General features: G+C 44.5%; 2 protein-coding genes across 2 annotated transcripts; both read left to right on the top strand.

Annotated features, from left to right (window-relative positions):
- The first annotated feature begins 354 nt into the window (after positions 1-354).
- Positions 355-2746, top strand: ANAPC13 (anaphase promoting complex subunit 13). The gene is made up of 2 exons (XM_010020257.1): positions 355-453; positions 2621-2746. The coding sequence occupies exons 1-2, from the start codon at positions 355-357 to the stop codon at positions 2744-2746; spliced, it is 225 nt and encodes a 74-aa protein (XP_010018559.1).
- A 2574-nt stretch (positions 2747-5320) lies between these two features.
- LIPH (lipase, member H) lies at positions 5321-18107 on the top strand. The gene is made up of 10 exons (XM_010020256.1): positions 5321-5372; positions 9257-9624; positions 10265-10373; positions 10476-10577; positions 11561-11650; positions 12722-12889; positions 13817-13912; positions 14888-14999; positions 16492-16665; positions 18035-18107. The coding sequence occupies exons 1-10, from the start codon at positions 5321-5323 to the stop codon at positions 18105-18107; spliced, it is 1344 nt and encodes a 447-aa protein (XP_010018558.1).
- The last annotated feature ends 212 nt before the right edge of the window (positions 18108-18319 follow it).

Genomic DNA, 18319 nt, shown 5'->3' with positions numbered 1-18319 from the left:
CTCTAGGTCCTCAAGCTCACCCAAAAGAGATTTCTAAGGGTTGTAGCTATAAACATATGTAAATCTCTATAATTAATAATAACAGGCTTGGTTTTGATATGCATCAGAGATGAATATATATATCTGCAATTTGGTTTGATAGTGTGCTTTTCAGGTAATGTAATTCTCCTGTGGTTATAACCCCTTTTTGAGTGGATTAGGAAAATCAAGGTTTTCCATAAAAGCTTAATAGAAATTGGATCAAAACTGGAGCAAGCCCGTACTCCAAACTCCAACTACTTTGTTAGGGATGTGGCTGTTAGCAATACTGCCTGCTTTGTGTCACAGATCTAGCTGTACTTGCCTCCTACAACGATGGACAGCGAAGTGCAAAGGGATGGCAGAATCCTGGATTTGATCGACGATGCATGGAGGGAAGATAAATTGCCGTACGAGGATGTAGCTATCCCTCTGGTAGGTGAACTGCACTTATCAATCACAGTTAAGACTGGTGTGTTTATCACAGCCCCTTTCAAGAAACGGCACAGAGAGTATTGCTTGTGGTACAGCTTATTTGTGCAAAAGGTTCCCAGGATGGATCTGACTCGCTCTTTTCTTGCTAGTCATTCCTGTGGGCATATGAGGATGTGGATGTTTCTCTCCCTCCTCCCCTGTGGGGAGAAATTGCTGAATCTCCTCAGAACTGGAGTGTTCTTCCCATGGCACAATTCTGGGTTTGGCATCAGGGAGGAGTAGAATTCTGTTCTCTCTGTGTTTCCCCTTCATGTTACTAGTGTTTGAAGTGGTTTCCCAGTTGGTTAGAATAACCAGAGGGGAGCAGTTTCATGCTGACAGTCTTGGTTACTCTTTGTTTCTATTTTCTGAAATTCCATCAGAAGAAGCTGAAATTTTCTCAAATATCTTCCTAATGAGTGTTTTCCAGATACAGTGTTGCTGTGGCCAGTTCAAGGATATTAGTGAACGAACTGGCATCTGCAGGAGGACTCTTACTTGTGGCGCTGCATCCAATGCACAGCACCTATCTTTTCATCCAGTGTACAGCTTGTTGTACAGCTGCAAGGCCAGAGAGGTGCAGCTGGGAAAAGGTTACCGCTTATCCCATAAAGCCACAGTTGAAACTTCAGATGTCCCACAGTGACACCTTTCCTTAGCCATTTTGAAACTACCAGGGAAGTGAGAGGTATCTGAGGATTTTCCTTTTCCTTCTTCTCTCTGGTACACAAGCTTTACCCTGGCTAGCATTCACAAAGCAGTCATGCTAAGATTGTGGGGACTGATAGGCTGCTAGTTTCTTTTAGCAGAGAGACATTTCCAAATTGCTAGTGACATGGCTCAAGCTTTAGCCCTTACACCACTGCCTTTGGAGAGAGGGCAAGGAGCAGTTACACACCTCCAAACTCCATATATAGAGCACATAAGTTATATTCTTCCAAGATTTCGGCTTGAGGGAATGATCTTGTATCTCAGAATCACAGTTTTGCAAGAGCCCATACCCCTCTTTGCTTGGAATAACCTTTATTAGACAGGCTAGTAATTACAAACTTGTTCCTTGCTGACATTTGCCTTTACCCTGTGCCCAGACATTGCTGTGTCTTTCTTTACAGCCATTTCTTGAGCTACTTACAGACACATACAGATGGCAGCCTCAAAGCAGGAAGCCTCGTCAACTAACAGTAGAAAGAAAGGACTGGATGTGGATATAAAGATCCCTAGGGATGGGATTGGCTCTGATCACACAGAAAAAAACAGCACAAAATCACAGGAGTCTTACTCAGTGGTGTTGTCAAGGAGCAAATAGAATGGCTGCAAAGTGGTATTTGAGCCTGTCCTGAGCATCTGATCGCAGTGCTCACTTGAGAGATTCCTATGAACTCAAATGGGCTCAAACCATATGCTGCTTTCAAAACTGAAAAATTTTATTGAGCTCATGCTGGGATTTCCAGAGATCTAGAACTCCCAGTTCTTGCCCAAATGGTATCTAGCAGAAATAACATGCACTCTTGTGACTGCACCAATACAGCAGCACAGAGAACAAACAATATGAGGGAGGAAAATGCAATCTCAGTAAAACTGTACCTCCTTCTTATTGTGTTGTGAGCAGCTCTGTGTTGCACCTGACTTCTACTGTTGATACAGGACACACCTGAGTTCTGTATGCAGAAAGAGGAAGGATTTCTCACCTGCCATAGGAAAGTAACATGTTACAGAACCAGTTATCTTAATAAGAGCTATAATAAATACAGTATCTGTATTCTTGGCAACAGCAGAAGAAACACATTGGAAACGAGCAATAGAATAATTGCATCATACTATTACTGTTTTGCATTTGCTTTATATTCTCCTTCACTGCATGTGCAGTCTGAGTGTATAGAAACACCCTAGGGGCCTGGAAAACCAATTTACCTTTCAGATTAAGCACCATGTTCATGTGAAGAGACTATTGTTCATAACTGGGCTTAGTAATATTTTTAAGTGGCTCGGTCTGTATATGTATTGTTCAGATATACCCTCTGGTCTTGTTCGTGGATTTTTGTATTTACCCATATGAAGTCTTAGTAACCTGCTCCTTTCAGGAAGCGTATAATGTGTGGAATGCAGCATGCCTCTGTTTTGTTCTCAGAATGAGCTTCCTGAACCAGAGCAAGACAATGGCGGAACAACCGAGTCTGTGAAAGAGCAAGAAATGAAGTGGACAGATTTGGCTCTCCAGTATCTCCATGAAAATGTTCCCCCCACGGGAAACTAGTGAATCAGTGAGATTTCATGCAGTGGATGCATAAATGCAATATAAAGAATATTTTTCAGCTGACCATTGCTGCCAAAGGCTTCTCTAAGGAGGAAAAAAGGCTCAAACAGTTGCCACTCACAGTGGCCAAACACAGTTTAAAATGCTTCTATAATGGGTGTGAAGTAATAGTGGCTGCCTGACACCTCAGAGCTAATACCAGAATGTTTCTCTTATGTAAAATTATTTCATATCTTCTGTTAAATTGTTCTTAAGTTGGTGCCAGTTTTGATCTTAAATGTTTTCTACATGTGATAAAAGAAGTTGGTTTTACTGTCTCCAGTTGTTATTGATTTCAAAACTCACAATGAGATCATTGCTGACTCTGAAGGTTTATATCCCAGGAAGTATTCCTAGAGTTCAGTGTGCAAAACCCTATATCCCATCATTAACTCGCATATGGCTGAGGAAGGCTGTGTGGGGCAGGCGTGAGAGATTGGTCAACAGGATTCAAGAGCTGAAGTAACTTGTACATATATGTGGTTATTTGAATGCATCATCTCATGATTTGATGGTGGTGGTAATACTGGCATTTCCAATGCTGACATGCTGGATACGTTTGCCAATACATGTGCTGCAAACAGACAGTCTGATTATGCTAAAAAAATAGCATATTTTTGAGTAGTTACTCAAACTCATTGAATGATTGATGATTGAGAGTTACAAGGAAGAGCCTGCCAGTCCCAGTGTACCACCTACTGGATTGATAGCCACTTGGATGTGCCATCTGAGATGGGAGATGGGAATCTAAGGAAAGCAATGGGGAAAAGAAACAAGCAGGGCTTAGCTTCAGGCAATAAATTGTTACCTCTTTTTGTGCTGAGAAGAAAGGCAAGGCCCTCTTGATTTCCTCCTCATTTTATCTCTGATTCTGACATGTCTTTTGCAATAGGTAAAAGCCTTCTGTTCCTCTTGCATGTTTCACTGTTGGACCAGTTCCTTCGCACCATTGGCAGAACTTGCTAAGGAGAAAATATTGTGACAGAGTTTAGGATTACTGGTAGAGGTGAGAAAGGAACTGGAAAGAAAACAATATTCCAAGTTACTTTCTTTTGCCAGTGCATCAAAAAAAGCACTTCCCTGGAGCCTGCAGCTTCCAGGCTGCACAGAAGTTTTTTTGGTGTCTTTTCTCGATGTTTATCCTCTTCAAAATAACAAACCCCAAGTTTTGCCTGTGTGATTACCAAATGGCATCATGGCACGTGTCCTGTGAGACTGTGATTGCTGAACTGCATGAGGATGGAGAGCTAAAGGTGCTTGTGAAGAGAGCATGTGTGTTGCTGGGCTTGCACCCATGTGTGCAGTGTAACCTGTAGCTGCACCAGACAAGCAGCACACACTTGTCTGAACAAGAAGGAGCGGCAGCCAGCCAGCCAGCAGGCAGAGCTAAGGATTAACCCAAGAATTAGCAAAGTCAAAAAGCTTAATACGTACAGGATGGACCAAAGAAACAGCGATGCCGCTGGGAACTATAGTAGTTCAGCTCCTCACTGGATCATCACTGGGGGAAAGAAAGCAGAGCCTGTGCTTAATGAGGAGTTTCTCATCCTCCCTGTGTTCCCTTTCCCTGGTCTGTGTTAAAAGAATTTGCTAAGGAAACATTAGGAAAAGCTACCACATAGCTTCTACACAGCAGCCATCCCTGCTCTCTCTTCCCCTCTCCTCTCACCTCTTAACAAACTTCCCACCACTTCGTGTTTCCAATTTTGCCACCAGATCTCCAGCTCCAATTTCAGACTTCTTTTCCTGCCCCTGACAGTGGTCTTTATATCTGCCATCTTCCTTCCATCCAGCAGGGGAAAAAGAACACCCTTTCTTACTGGAATTAGAGCTGGATTCATGAGGTTCCAGTAGGTCTGAAAGAAAATGTGGTGAGGGTGCCAGATGTAGTGTCGTCCAACACAGCAGTCACTTGGCAGCCCAATGGAGACCCAGACTGACTCAAACTGGTACCTTCTGTTTGTCACACCGTAGGGCTGTGCCTCCTGCCTGAGGTAACAGGGTCTCGTAGATTAGAAGGGATGCTGGGCCACAGTGCTCAGCACAGCTGGAGGGACATGGGAGAGTAGGGATCCTCATGAATCCTACAACATGGAGCCCTGTGAAACCAAGTGCTGGCCCTGCCCAGATGCTTATCAGACTTTCAGTGACACATAGATCTTCACTGCCTATTGACATTCTTCACAACAGACATGCAACAATTTCCTTAGTTTCAACACCTGTAGTCAAATTGCTGCTTACGGTGTGATACCAAACCATTTCTGTCTTGGATTAGTCATTTCCCAGAGCAAAGTAGATTTAAAATAAGGAGACCTGGTAAAATAGAAGGTGCCCCACCTTTTTCAGAAGAAGCTTTGGTTGTATAACTAAGGACTGGTCTTCATTTCTTTGCTGGTAACTTCCTCCTTTCACCACACCTACAGTTACTGGCAGGAAAAAAAGAGAGCAAACTTGTCAGAGACGGAAGACACATGCCAAAGAAATTGTGGGATCCTTCAAATCTTTTACCCACAGAAGTTCCATGTGGAAGTCTACATGCTGAGGCTGTGCGCTGTGTTCATCTACCTTTTGTATGGGGTGAAAACAGGTAAGAAATAAAACATTTGTTTTCAATGTTTCTGTCAAATATAACATGCTTTCTGTGCTTTGCAGAAGCATGAATATATCTACTCTCTGCATTACAGTTACTGCGTGGGGTTTTTCACCAGCGTTATTTATTTTGGCATAGCAAATTACACTGGTTACATGAATGTAGTCAGCTCTAAGAGTTCCAAATATAAAACCAGCAGTCATTTTTATTATCTTTTCCTCCCTTTGCAAACATACCTCTTACATAAGTACTATCCATCGACACTGAAAATGTCATTTGAAATCTTCAGAGAAGAATGATTTCTTTTCAGCAGTGTCTCATATGACAGACGTGAAGGATGAATTACCATTCATGAACATAAGCTTCATTTGATATCCTCACAGCCCTATCAAGAATCAACCTGTGTAACAATAAACAAATGTACTGCCTTGTGTTACCGTACACTTGGGAGCAAGTCAAGTTATAGCTCTCTGCTTTATAGGGAAAACATAGGATTAAAAAAACCCCAGAGGAATTCTTGTAAATAACAACTTGTATTTCATCTGGTTCTCTGGAGTAATCCTGGGGTCACATTTTGCTTAGTTTGTTAAATATGCGTTAGGAAATGTAGTCAGAAGAGGTGGGAAAAGGCACCAAGGAAACCCACTGAGATACTGAAGACCAGTTTAAGAAGTAGAGGGCATACTCCCTCTGTGGAAAAGTGATGGAAACCTTTGCTAATGCTACTGGGATTTGAAGTGTGCTTAAAGCTGAAGACTCATTATTGATGCATAGGACTAATCTGTTGGAACACACTGTAAAAAGCCCAGGCAAGGTGACTGTATGCAGTGTCAGTGAAACTGCAGACAGGCACAGAAGCAGCAACATGCTTATTTGAGATCCATGCAAGGTGTTGACAGGGGGAGCAGCCCCCTTCACAGGCTCTGCATGGAAATACAGTCTCCCAATGACCACAGCTAGGACACCTGCAAATCTGACCCTCTGAAGTGAAAATCTGTTGGAACTTTACTTTACAAGAGGACAGACTGGTGGAGTTCAAAAAATCAGCTGCTATTCTATTCATGTAGACAGCCTTCAGATCACAGCCCCAAAATGCCACTATTGCAAACCCTGCCTGTCCACAGGATGAGCATCCAGGAGAGAAGAACATCCAGGACAGAAGAGGAAAAAAGCCTGGTTCTGAAGCTATGTGTATATATAATCTGGTTCTGAAGTTACACATATATATATAGATATATTCATATTCATATATGTAACTTCAGAATCCTTCTGCATTAGCACCTCAGAGGCTGATCTCAAGCTTGTGAGAAAAGATGTCCAGGTCCCACAGAGGAACATGGGTTTAACAGGCAGGTTACATGTAGCTGCTGCAGGTGCCGAGACCTCAGAGCACCTTGCCCAGGAACCTGGTGTTTGCCATCCTATTTTACATACCAGAAAACTGTGCAGACAGAGAAAAGTGAATTGCCTGAGGCTGTTCAGCAAGCTAATGGCCTAGACAGGGCTGGAAGCTAGTTAATGGGACACTGGGTTAATTGCCACATTTATTCACCTTTCCTGGAGGGAAGGGGTCTGTTGGACATGGGCTAAGTACAGTGCCAGGGTCTAAGTTTCCACCTCACTTACTTGCTTGCAGAGTTAATCTCAATAAGCCTCTTGCCCATCAGAGAATTCATGCTGGAGTTTCAAAGACAATTCCAGCCATTTGGGTAGGATTCACTGTGCTTATCAGAATGAAGAGCAAAGCCAGGATAACTGGCTGTCCTCATGTGTCAGCTTTTGTAACACATGGTAGATGAGTCTGGGATATGCACCAGCCTGCCAGAAGAGAAGCTGGCAGGTTTCCCCCCACTATTAGCACTGATCTGTTTTTTGTTAATCAAAATAGAACAAATCTAACAGACTTGGTGCAGATACAACAAGGCTTTTTAAACAGTTCCTGTGTTAGGTATTAGCAAATGCTGATCAGCTCTTTAAAACTCCTCTTTAGCAGAAGGTTTGGGCTGTTCTGGTGCCAAACATAGTGCTCCTCTGGGCAAGTCTCAGCACAACGCAGGAGATACAGAAACAAATGAAGCAATCAGTGCAATCTTGTACGATATAGAAGTAATGCTTGCCTGTATTCCTGCCTGTATTCCTACAGCTTCAGTGGTGGAAAAGATGATTAACAATACTATAGAATAATACCATAGAATAAAACGATCTCTGGTTATTAATGAAAAAGAAATATCATTGTATTATTTATGTTGCAGTAGCACCTAGAGGACAGTCGCTGAGTATCACTGTGTATGCTGGTGCATAGCAGCAAAAAGCGATACGTTTCTCTGCTAGCTACTTTGAGATCTCCATGTGAGCAGAACCACAGGAGAACTCTTGCTGCTGTTTCTCTGGAGCATCTTAGCACTGTAAGAGCAAGGTGAGAGCCACTCAGGTCACCTTTACTCTTCCAAGCAGGTCCCACTGCCCCTGGGAGCCCTGATTGAAGCATTACAGAGGCAGAACACCCTCAATTCAAAGGTCACTGATTTCAACCGAGGTTCACTGGGCCTGGCTGAGGGCTCATTTTCCACCACTCCTGTCCCACTTAGTCACATTTTACCATAGGCTTTATACAGGAAGGACTCCATGGGTTTCTAGTGCTAAAATTTATTTCTGAATTTATGGTAGCAATTTAAAACATTCAGTTGGACCTAACTGCAACATACTTCCAGCCTATTAACTTTTATTTCTGGAGCTCCTGGGAATTCTACAAAGTAATTAGCAGAACTATGGCAACTGAGCAGATTAGTTTATGTGCTGGGCACATAGCATTTATATCACTCTTACGCTTCTGATTTCCATAGGAGGAGAACAGGGAAAGTTGCTCATAGAAACTGTGAGAGTTTCATCATTCAGAAACTGAAATGCACAGAGCAATGGAGATTTGCTGAAGCTCAATTAGCTTACAGCTGTGGGGTTTCTAAACCCTTCTACCTACTGCACAGCCCCTCAAACAACAGAGCTCAGGAAGATTCCTCTAGCAACTGCAGCCTGAACAATTAATTGCGGCCCAGGCTGTATGTGTGAGAGAGACTTTCTCTCCCACAAGGTTATTCAATAAGATTAAGGGGATTTGCAGAAAAGGATTGTGACCCAGGATGAGGCTACAAAACCTGAGAGAGCCTTCATAAGCAGTGTCTGTCTGGAGACAGTTCCTCCATTCCCTGCCAGTGCTCTGTTGGAGATTGTATTGGACTTTGAAGGCTCAGCTGGTGTTCTGCTGGAAAAGCAAGGAACAAAGACAGGCTTTCAAATGGCAGCGACCAGCCCATAAAGCAGCACTTACATAAATTTGAGTTACTCGTCAGCTGTGTATAAAACAGTATCAGTAACATACCTCATGCAGTCAAAGGGTGTCCCATTTTGCGGTCTGAAACAGCAGGCTGCATCTGCAAATACAAATGAAGCACTGAGCTGTCCCTCACAACAGCAAGATCCTCAGCAGCTTGTCAGTTCCAGTTACAAACAAACCATGAAGGTATCTCTTTACCCTAGAACCTGTCCAGAGCATCTGAGCGTGCTCGCAAACCAATAAAGCAACCATCCTAGCTGTCAGTCTCTAATACCCTCCTCACACTAACGGGATTCTTGGAGAGAGTATATGCCATCTCCCAGCTGCTAGTGGAAGCGAGATTGTGCTGCTCCAAGATGGTACACTTGCTGTCTTTGTTCCAACATGGCAAGAAAGCCCAGGGTTCGGGGTAACTCCAGTCATGAACATGATGGAGAGGAAAGTAGCTCACAACATATGTTCCTGCGCCTGTGCAGGGCTGTCAGGAAGAAGAGATCAATGCAAACATGTTGGTGCTAACCTCAGGATTGCCACACTGTGCTGTTTTCAGATCCTGGGGAGACATGCCCTGCATTCACAGCTCTCAGCATCGGCAATGCTTTGGTAGGGACACATCTGAAAGTGAAGCTGCTGCTCTACACCAGACAGAACCCAACCTGTGCTGAAGAGCTCGACTCACCAGTCTCCAAGTATCTGGATGTGACCAAGAAAACTACCTTCATCATCCATGGATACCGACTCACAGGCTCTGCCCCTGTCTGGATCCCTGACTTGGTACATCTCCTGCTCTCTGTAGGAGACATGAATGTCATCGTTGTGGACTGGAACCATGGGGCAACAACTCTCATCTACAGCCATGCTTCCAGAAACTGCAAAAAAGTTGCTGAGATTCTGAAGAAACTGATTGATAAGATGTTGGTAAGTTGAAAGCTCACACTATGATACAGTCATTAACGCACCATATGGAAACAGCACAAACAAAGTGTTTAAAACAGCAGCAATTTTAAAACACAGCACTATACTGCAGTGCCAGATTCTAACCTCAGACTTAGTATGGTGGTATTTTGTCTCAATATTCAGTTTATACTCTACATATCTGGATAAAAAACTCTACAGATGTGTTTTCCCTATCATAGAAACTCTATTTCCACCTTCTGTACATCCAAAAGTCAGCTTACGGGCATCCGTTACTGCAGCTTCTCTAAGCTGTTGCACAGGCAATGATGACACTGGAATTCTTGCAGGAACCACATGTGGGGCAAACAGAGTTGTACTCATGGGGCTGATGAATATTCCTTCCTTCCACACTTGTAATTACCATCCCAATAAGATACAACCATTGCCTGAGTGGTTCTCATCACAGGCCTCAGAGCTGCAGGCCTCAAACATGAGTGCTGGTGGTACTGTGGGACCATCAAAGGGCGAACATTTACAGAGTGTAACACACCAAGCGAGGATGTGGGAGAAGTAGGGAGGTGTATTTACATTCCTTCTCCTGCTATTGTTTATGCCTTTCATGTGCCTAAAATCTGTGAGCACGAGTACTTTTAAATTTCAGATTGATGGAGCATCCCTTAACTCCATGCACATGATAGGAGTGAGCCTGGGAGCACACATCTCTGGCTTTGTGGGGCAGATGTTTGATGGCACACTTGGAAGAATCACAGGTAAGCTCTTCCTCCTGTGAGTGCTTTTGCTTCAAGAATAGCTGTTCTCCATGAGCAGAGTCAGTGCTGAAGTGACACCATGTGCCTGGCTTTGTGTTGCAGGCCTTGACCCAGCAGGCCCCTTGTACAGAGGAAAGCCACCCAGTGAGAGGCTGGACCCTACAGATGCACAGTTTGTTGATGTCATTCATTCAGACACCGATGGTACATGACGTGTGTCCTCTTTACCATAACAAAGAAACCTAAGGACTGATGGGGAGCATGGGAAAGCAGGGGCTCTGGTAAACAGCAGTGATCCGTGCTCCTTTATCCCAGGAGGACAGCAGGACTCCTTCAGCGGTGCTGTGAAGGGCTCTGTGTCCCTGTGTTGTCCTCACTGTCATCAGCACTCCCTCAGGAGCTGCTGTTTTGTTTGCATTTCAAACATGCTGCTGGTTTGTGGCAATTATAGCCTCATGGCCCATGAAAAGCAAGGACTTAGGCACTGGTGCAGGGGTGCTCTGTTGCTATCAGCACACAATGCTGGCAGAGCAGTTCCACACTAACCTCACACTGCAGGGTCATCCCAAAAGCCAGTCACACAGCTCAATGCCTTGCACAGCAGATCAGCTACTCCCAAGCCCGTGGCTCCCTGCATGATGCTTCCACTCTTCACCCCACCTCCCATAGACTAAAACCCTCCTCCAGGATGAACGTGGACTCCCTCTGCCCTCTCCTTTCCCAGCCAGTGCACAGAACATCTTCAAACCCACAGCCAGGCCAGCAAGTGCGATGCAAGCCCTCCGCTCTGCTCACACTAGCATCCCATCCCATTGGGCTTGGCTTTCTCACCTTATTGCCTCTCATCTTTTCCCAACCCTTCCAATAATGCAGACTTCAACAGCACAGCAACACCCTGTGTTTCACATCCCTTTTCCTCTCCCACACACAATGACACAAAAAGCCAAAGTTTGTACTCTCACATGCACAGACTTATTTTAGGTATTTGATGGCATTGCTAAAATGACACAGCTGGGTCACAACCGTTTGGCCTGCTGCCTAAACAGATGAATGACATTAATATTCCTGCAGAGGCAGGCATCCTAGAGCTAAATAACTATTTTTCCCCCCTAGTTGGTTTCTTACATTTCCTTCTTCTGCATTTTACGATTCAATATTCCCTCACCTCTCGTATTTTCTTTTGTCAGGACTAGGGTACGGAGAAGCATTAGGCCACATAGACTTCTACCCCAACGGTGGGACCGACCAGCCTGGCTGCCCACTGACAATATTTTCTGGTAATTAATTCTGCCTTGAATTGCACAAACACTGACAGGAAAAGAGGAGAAGGCCAGAGAAACATCATCAGTGCTTGGAAAACACATGAAACCCAAATTCTGGGAAAACCACAACAGCAGTCTCTTCCCAGCACTGATGTGGCACAGCAATGGAACAGGGGTTTAGCTGATGTGTATCAGGCAGACATATGAGTCAGGGGTAATCCTGTTCTGTCACAAATGCAAACAGGATTAATTTTCCATGCACAAAGTCATCAGGTGGATTTGTGCCTTTATTTTGTGACTACATTTAGAAAACCTGTGGTGGTGGTATTATTATTATTATTATTACTACTACTACTTAGAACACACACAAAACTCCAAAGACTGGCAATGGCAAGAACCTGTTCAGAAAACAGGCTCAAGATGAATGTGGGGCAGACAGTTATAATGAATCCAATGCACCTTTCTTGGCAGTGACAGACAGTGCAGTCTGGAAGGCAGAGCCCTAGTCTTGAGTGCAAGAAAGCTTCTATCCATTCCAGCCTGGCAGCAGAACTGGTTTTATGTAAGTTGGGTGAAGAAGATATCTCACAGAAGAAAAGGCAGTAATGTGAACTCAACCCTTTCCAGACCCAAGAGAATCTGCATAGGAAACCAGCCTGAAACAAAATTCCATTGGAAATATGGATTTTTATTATGGAAATGAGGCTTCACTCATTTTGCTGCTCATGCAACAACTCTTTTTATTTTTATGTCTTTCTAAAGAGTTTTTTACACCAAAAAAGAACACCTAACACTGAATAGTGTCCACAGCTGGATCCTCTAAAACTGCACTAACAATACGAACAAATATGGTCTTAAAATCAAAAAAGACAAGAAGAGAACTCATAGTTGACATAGGCAGAGCTGAGTGCACTCAAAGGGAGAGGCCAGTGCCCAGTTAGTGTTCTGCCACAGCCCCGTGTTCTCCAGTGCAACCTGCTGTGTTCAGACTGGCCAGTGATTGTCCTTTTTAGCTAGTGCATTAATACTGTTCTCCTGAAGCACGAGGGTTGCTAACAAAGTATTTCTTCCCTGTGTATGATTAAGGATTGCAGTATTTTAAATGTGACCACCAGAGGTCTGTTTTCCTGTTCATGTCATCCCTGAAACAGAGCTGCAATATCACTGCATACCCGTGCGACTCCTATAGGAATTACCGGAATGGCAAGTGTGCCAGCTGCAAAACCTTCTGGCCTATGCCATGCCCCATCCTAGGTAAGGATCCAGGGAATGTAAATACATCCTGAATACACGTGTCTGACAGAGCTGCTCATTATTACTGTAACTTGGAGTGTGACAAGTGTTTTGCTGAAGGGCAAAAACAACACGGTGCTTTGCAAAAGCATGTCAGTTATTTCCACTGAGGTTTTTGAGATGGTGTCTCCCTGACTTCTGCAGAGGTACAAGCCCCTGCTGCAGGCAAAACAGGCCTGAGAAACGTCCCTGCTCTTTATACGGTCACATCGCGTTACGGTCTAGAACAAAATGCACATGTAAAGGATCCAGAACTAGAAAAGCCAAAATAAGACTTGGGATCTTTACACAAAAGTCACAGAAACAATGACTTGAAGCCCACTAGTTGCAGAGTCTGAGGGATAGGGGCAGGTTCTCGCTAAAACAGAACCTTTTCTAAGAAATTCTCAGTGCCACAAAGCCCTCTTGACTGTAAAAGGAATGGCAGTGGGATGAGCAAAGGGTATTCTGGGTGTTTGTAACTGACCCACAGAGGTGTCCCAGCCTGGATGTGACAGCCCAGCTTAAGGCTGCCATTTCTGAAATGCTGATGCTAAAACCCCTGACAGTTCCAGAAATGAACTCACAAAGCTAAGGGGGTGATTTTCATTCTGCACTGCAAAATTAATGACCTTTTTGACCATGGATGGTCATCAGATGTGGAGAAAGATCAGTGTTAAGGTGTTGTACAGTAACCAGGCATATTTAGACACTCAGTGGGCTTTAGTTACACAGGTAAAACCTAGCCCTGCTACAAGTCTGCAGAGCCCAGAAGCATGTGTCACAGCACTGCCTTGCATCTGGCAAGCAATATGCTATTTCTTAAATCTTGCTTTGTTATTTTAGGCAATTTAGTTGCTTATATACCTGTGCAGTAATTCTGTTTCCTTTCCAAACTGTCATCTATAGGTTATTATGCCCATGAGTGGAAAAGCTATTTAACACAACAGAGCCATCCAGTGACAAGTATGTTTTTTGATACGGCAGACAAAGAGCCATTCTGCAGTAAGTGACTAAGATTTCTGAGATTATTTTTCTTTGTGTATTGCCTCCTTCAGCAACAGCTGAGCAGTGATGTTTAGTTGCAACTGGCATCATAGGCAGCATTTTAGAAGCAAAGCCAGCAGCTGCTGGATTGAATTGTGTCCATCTGCAGCCTTGCCATTACATTCCTTATCTGTAAACCTGCCTGGTGCTGTGAAAGCCAGTTGCTCACTAGAGATGTGTAAGAACAGGCTCATCTTGCTTACAGTGCTAGGAAATTTGCCGAGTACATGCAAATGAAACATAAAAGGGTAGTTCCTAAACTGTGTTTCAAAACAACACACCACAAGGTGTGGTGCAAGGAAAAGGTGTGTGGGAGCAATGAGAGTCAAAGGCATGCTCTGAGCTGAACAGGTAAAAGAGCTATCCTGGACAAAAGCAAAAGGCACAGGGAAAGGGCCCAGGAAAGGGGGAATTGGTGTAAAAAGGGTTTCCCCAAGATTACTGCCCACCTCCATGATCACCAACATACCAAGCTATAGGCAGGGATTATGGCTGGTCAGCAAGTGAATTCTGTGACTGACTAATCGAAGGAAAGAACAGACAATTCTGCTATGAGATGGAAAAGACAAATGAAAAATGGTAAGAAAGAAATGAAGGGGGTTCATAAGTGGACATTCAGAAGCAGACAGGAGAAAGAAAAGGCAATCTCAAAATGGGGAAGGCAGGGAGTGAGAGACGGTGTGCTGAAAGGCCATCTTGCATGCCATTTGTGTAACCCTTGCTGTAGGGGTCTCCCACACATCCCTTAATATCTGCTAGCAATGTCTGCAAAGGGAGATGGCAAGCAGGATGGAGAAAGAGGTTTTAGAGATGAATTGAGTAGGAGGAAGACATCCTCCGACCACAGCTCAGCTCCAGACAGGCACAGAGCTGGGCTGGAAAGCAGAGCGAGCATGCAGAGTCTGACTGCGTTCGCACTCTCTTTCCCCCCAGTTTATCACTACTTTGTGGATATTATTACATGGAACAAAGACACCAGAAGAGGCACCTTCAACATTGTACTAGCTGATGAAACTGGGAAGGAGGCAGAATCTAAAGTTAACCCGTAAGTCTTACCAATCTATGGTCTGCTAGCAAACCACTTGGTTCAACTGCATCTGTGAGGAGGCAAGATACCCTCCTCTCATTTCCCTGCTGGTACTTGGCAGTGTACATGCCTTAGGGCTTTCCTGGCCCCATGCAATTGTGACAGGCTCCCCTGCTGCAGAGCAGCTGACAGCCCAGGCCTTTGGTGTGGGCTCTTCTCAGTCATCTAAAGGACTGAAGTGGACAGTCTCAGCCAGGGACACAGCTGTCCTACATTTCCACTAAAGCAGGAGGAAAAACAAATCTCCCCCTCTTTCCTTCCCTTCCAGGGAGTGTTCCGTTCCAGCTCTGGGTGCCTAAGACAGCTGGGGTGAACCTGAGCCTGAATATGTAACATCCAAATCAATTCATTTCACTTGGAGAGGCAAATTAGTGACTGGTGCTTATGTGGACATGCGAATTCCTGATTGATCATAACACATGTCAGCCAAACAAGTCCTGTTCAACCAGTTTTCTCTATCTGCATATTCTCTTAGCCATATCTGCTTGCACTGGAGCTATCTGCATAGCTCCCTGGGGCTGCACAGCAGGACCAGTGAGCGTGTGGCAGCTCACCAGGCAGCTTGCCTACACACACACACGTCGGAAACACCTTTGACAGGTTAAAACCTGCCCTATTTTGTCAGACTCCTGAAACTTCTAAACAAGACCAGGCATTCTGAGCATTGCAACCGGGATACACTTTCATCACAACTGCACTCTTCACCTTCATAAGGGAAAACCTTAAACAATGGCCATACAATCAGTGACATAAAGAATGTTTGTGCAGCCACAGCCATAGTTGTGCTGCTTCTGCACCAAGACCCATGCAGTTATCATGCGTATCCCAAAGAGGAACTGGCCATTCTGTCAAACCTCAGCCCTGCGAGGCTTCGCAGCTTTAAGCCTGTGCTATTTTCCTATCCTGAGAAAGCTGGATTACTCTCCATTAATTCCAGTCAACACTGCACTGTTTCACAGATGCTTCTGCTGCATTTGCCAGAAGAGAACTACCAGAAGTTTAGCTAGGGGCATTAATACCCCCAAGGCACAGTATTCCATTTATAGAGCTTCCTCAGCCATACAGTGTTGTTACAAACAGATGTTTACATACAGCAATGTATTCCACAAACTCCACAGGTTACTCAGTGTTCAGGTCTGCACACACAGCCAGGTACAAACATCATTTGAGTCTGGTCCACTTGGGTTCAAAACAGAATCACAGTGAGGATTCTGGTTTGGGACCAGAGCATATGGCATCAGACCTCTGTGTCGCCACTCTCACCCCAAATAAGTGAGTGCAAAAGTGGCTGAGCTGGTTCCCACCTGGAGACCTGAATTTCCTGTCAATCAGAAACTAATTGTAAGTTCAGTCCTCCCCTCCTGCACTGTTTCTAATATTATACTGAATATAGTAAAAGTGGTGCTATTCCCTTAGTGACTCTCCAACACCTTGTCTGCTTTATCTTTAGAGAAGCTGCAGCCTTTCAGCGTTACAACCAAATCACTTTGCTAATTGGATTTGACCAGGATTTTGAAAACATAGAAAGAATTTCCTTGACGTTTTCCACAGGAACTGTCATTGGCCCCAAATTCAAAATTAGGATTCTCCAAATGAGGTTCCGGTCACTTACAAATCCAGAAAGGTAAGCAGAGGTTTACAAGCCATTGCTACTGTTGCAGACTGGACAGAAGTGAATCAATCTCCCAGATTCCTGGCTGAGTTTGTCCAGAAGAATTACATTTATTTCACATTTTATTCTTGTACACCTATCTTGGGAATAATGCTGTCTTTAGTGCATACACACAAATCCCACAGGTGAATACCTACTTGAACACAGACTTTGTCTTATGATACTGAAAACATGCGATTAGTGGCCTGACTCTGACGTGGCCTGAACTTTTTACCTTTGGTCAGGAATATGACCTTTGAGAAGCTGCCCAGGCCTGAACTCAGGGCTGAAGGTAAATGCAATACAGATATCCAGCCCCAAACACACATTTTATAACCCAGCAAATTTCTAAGTCCAGTCAAGCAGTGAGATTAAGTTACTCCTGGAATTCCAGTAACTGGGAGCTGCTGGCTGCTATGCCCTAAAGCACTGGTTACTGTTCACATTGTGAGGCACCTACCAGCTCATCTGCTGATGAGACTTCTACAGCTGCTTCAGCCACCTGTCTGCTCTACAGTCCTACCCTTAAGCTTACCTGATTTCTAGGGCACCTTTGGAGGATGGGATCTCTACCTGAATTCAGCAACTACAGAATCTTTTAGGTTGACCCTGTGTGCAAGGACAGTATGTGGGCATCAAGCCATCCCATGCTTTAAATTTGGGTTAAAACAAGGATTGCATATGGCAGAGTGAGAAGGGTGAAGCAAAATAAAAAAGGACAGAGCTACAGAACATACTTCTTTGCAGATGATGAAGGTCAGCTACCCTTATTTTAGCCTTGCAATAAGGAAAAGAGTGTGTATATCTAACAGGAAAAGTCATTCTGCAGCTCCCCATTGCTGACATTCCCTTTCTCCTGTTCCCTATCTCCGTGGTCACTTCCAGCCAAAGCTGAAACCCTAAGTGTTTCCTCTGTGTTTTGCCTGTTCTAGCTCTAAGACAGATCAATGCCTGGTCCCAGCTGTGACTGCTGGCACAGTGCCTAATGCTGGCACCAGGGAACTGGTCAGCTGGAAGGACCACCCCACTCAGTGGGCACACAAGTGTAGACTGGCTTAGAGGGAACCATGAATTCCATAGCCAATACCTCAGTTTTTTTGCTGGCTTTTGTGTTCACTTTTCCACAAGGAAAAGCAAAAGATAACATACAACAGAATGAAAATATGGTCAAGATATCCCTGACCTCGGTAAGGCTTGAGGTCAGTCTCACTTTAGACTTCAAGCTGTCTTGAGAATGTGACTTATTTAATGTGAGCCTCAAGCACGCTGGGACACTTGACTGGGAGGTGATCCAGCTAGGCTGATCTTTCACTTTCTGGCTTGTGTTACTGTGTTTATGCAGACCACAGCTATGCAGGTACGACCTAATGCTGATGGAGAACATCAAACAAACCTTCAAGCCTATCCCATGCTGAAGTAGGAGCCAAGACCTACACGTGTCACGTCTGAAAGCGGCAGACAGATTCACAGCCACCTGCGGACTCACCCGAAAGCTCCTCATCACCTCCTGCGGAGACCAGGCGACAGCGGGGCAGGAGCCTTGTATCGACGAACTGATTTATAAACGGGGCTGTGGCACTGACACGAGAAACACGATGTCGTGGCGTGGTTTTGGGATGCGGAGCCG

Source organism: Nestor notabilis, unplaced genomic scaffold (assembly GCF_000696875.1).
Source record: "Nestor notabilis isolate BGI_N333 unplaced genomic scaffold, ASM69687v1 Scaffold36518, whole genome shotgun sequence".
Lineage (NCBI taxonomy): Eukaryota > Metazoa > Chordata > Aves > Psittaciformes > Psittacidae > Nestor > Nestor notabilis.
Note: the sequence above shows the minus strand (reverse complement) of the source record. Positions and strands in the feature narration are given on the sequence as shown.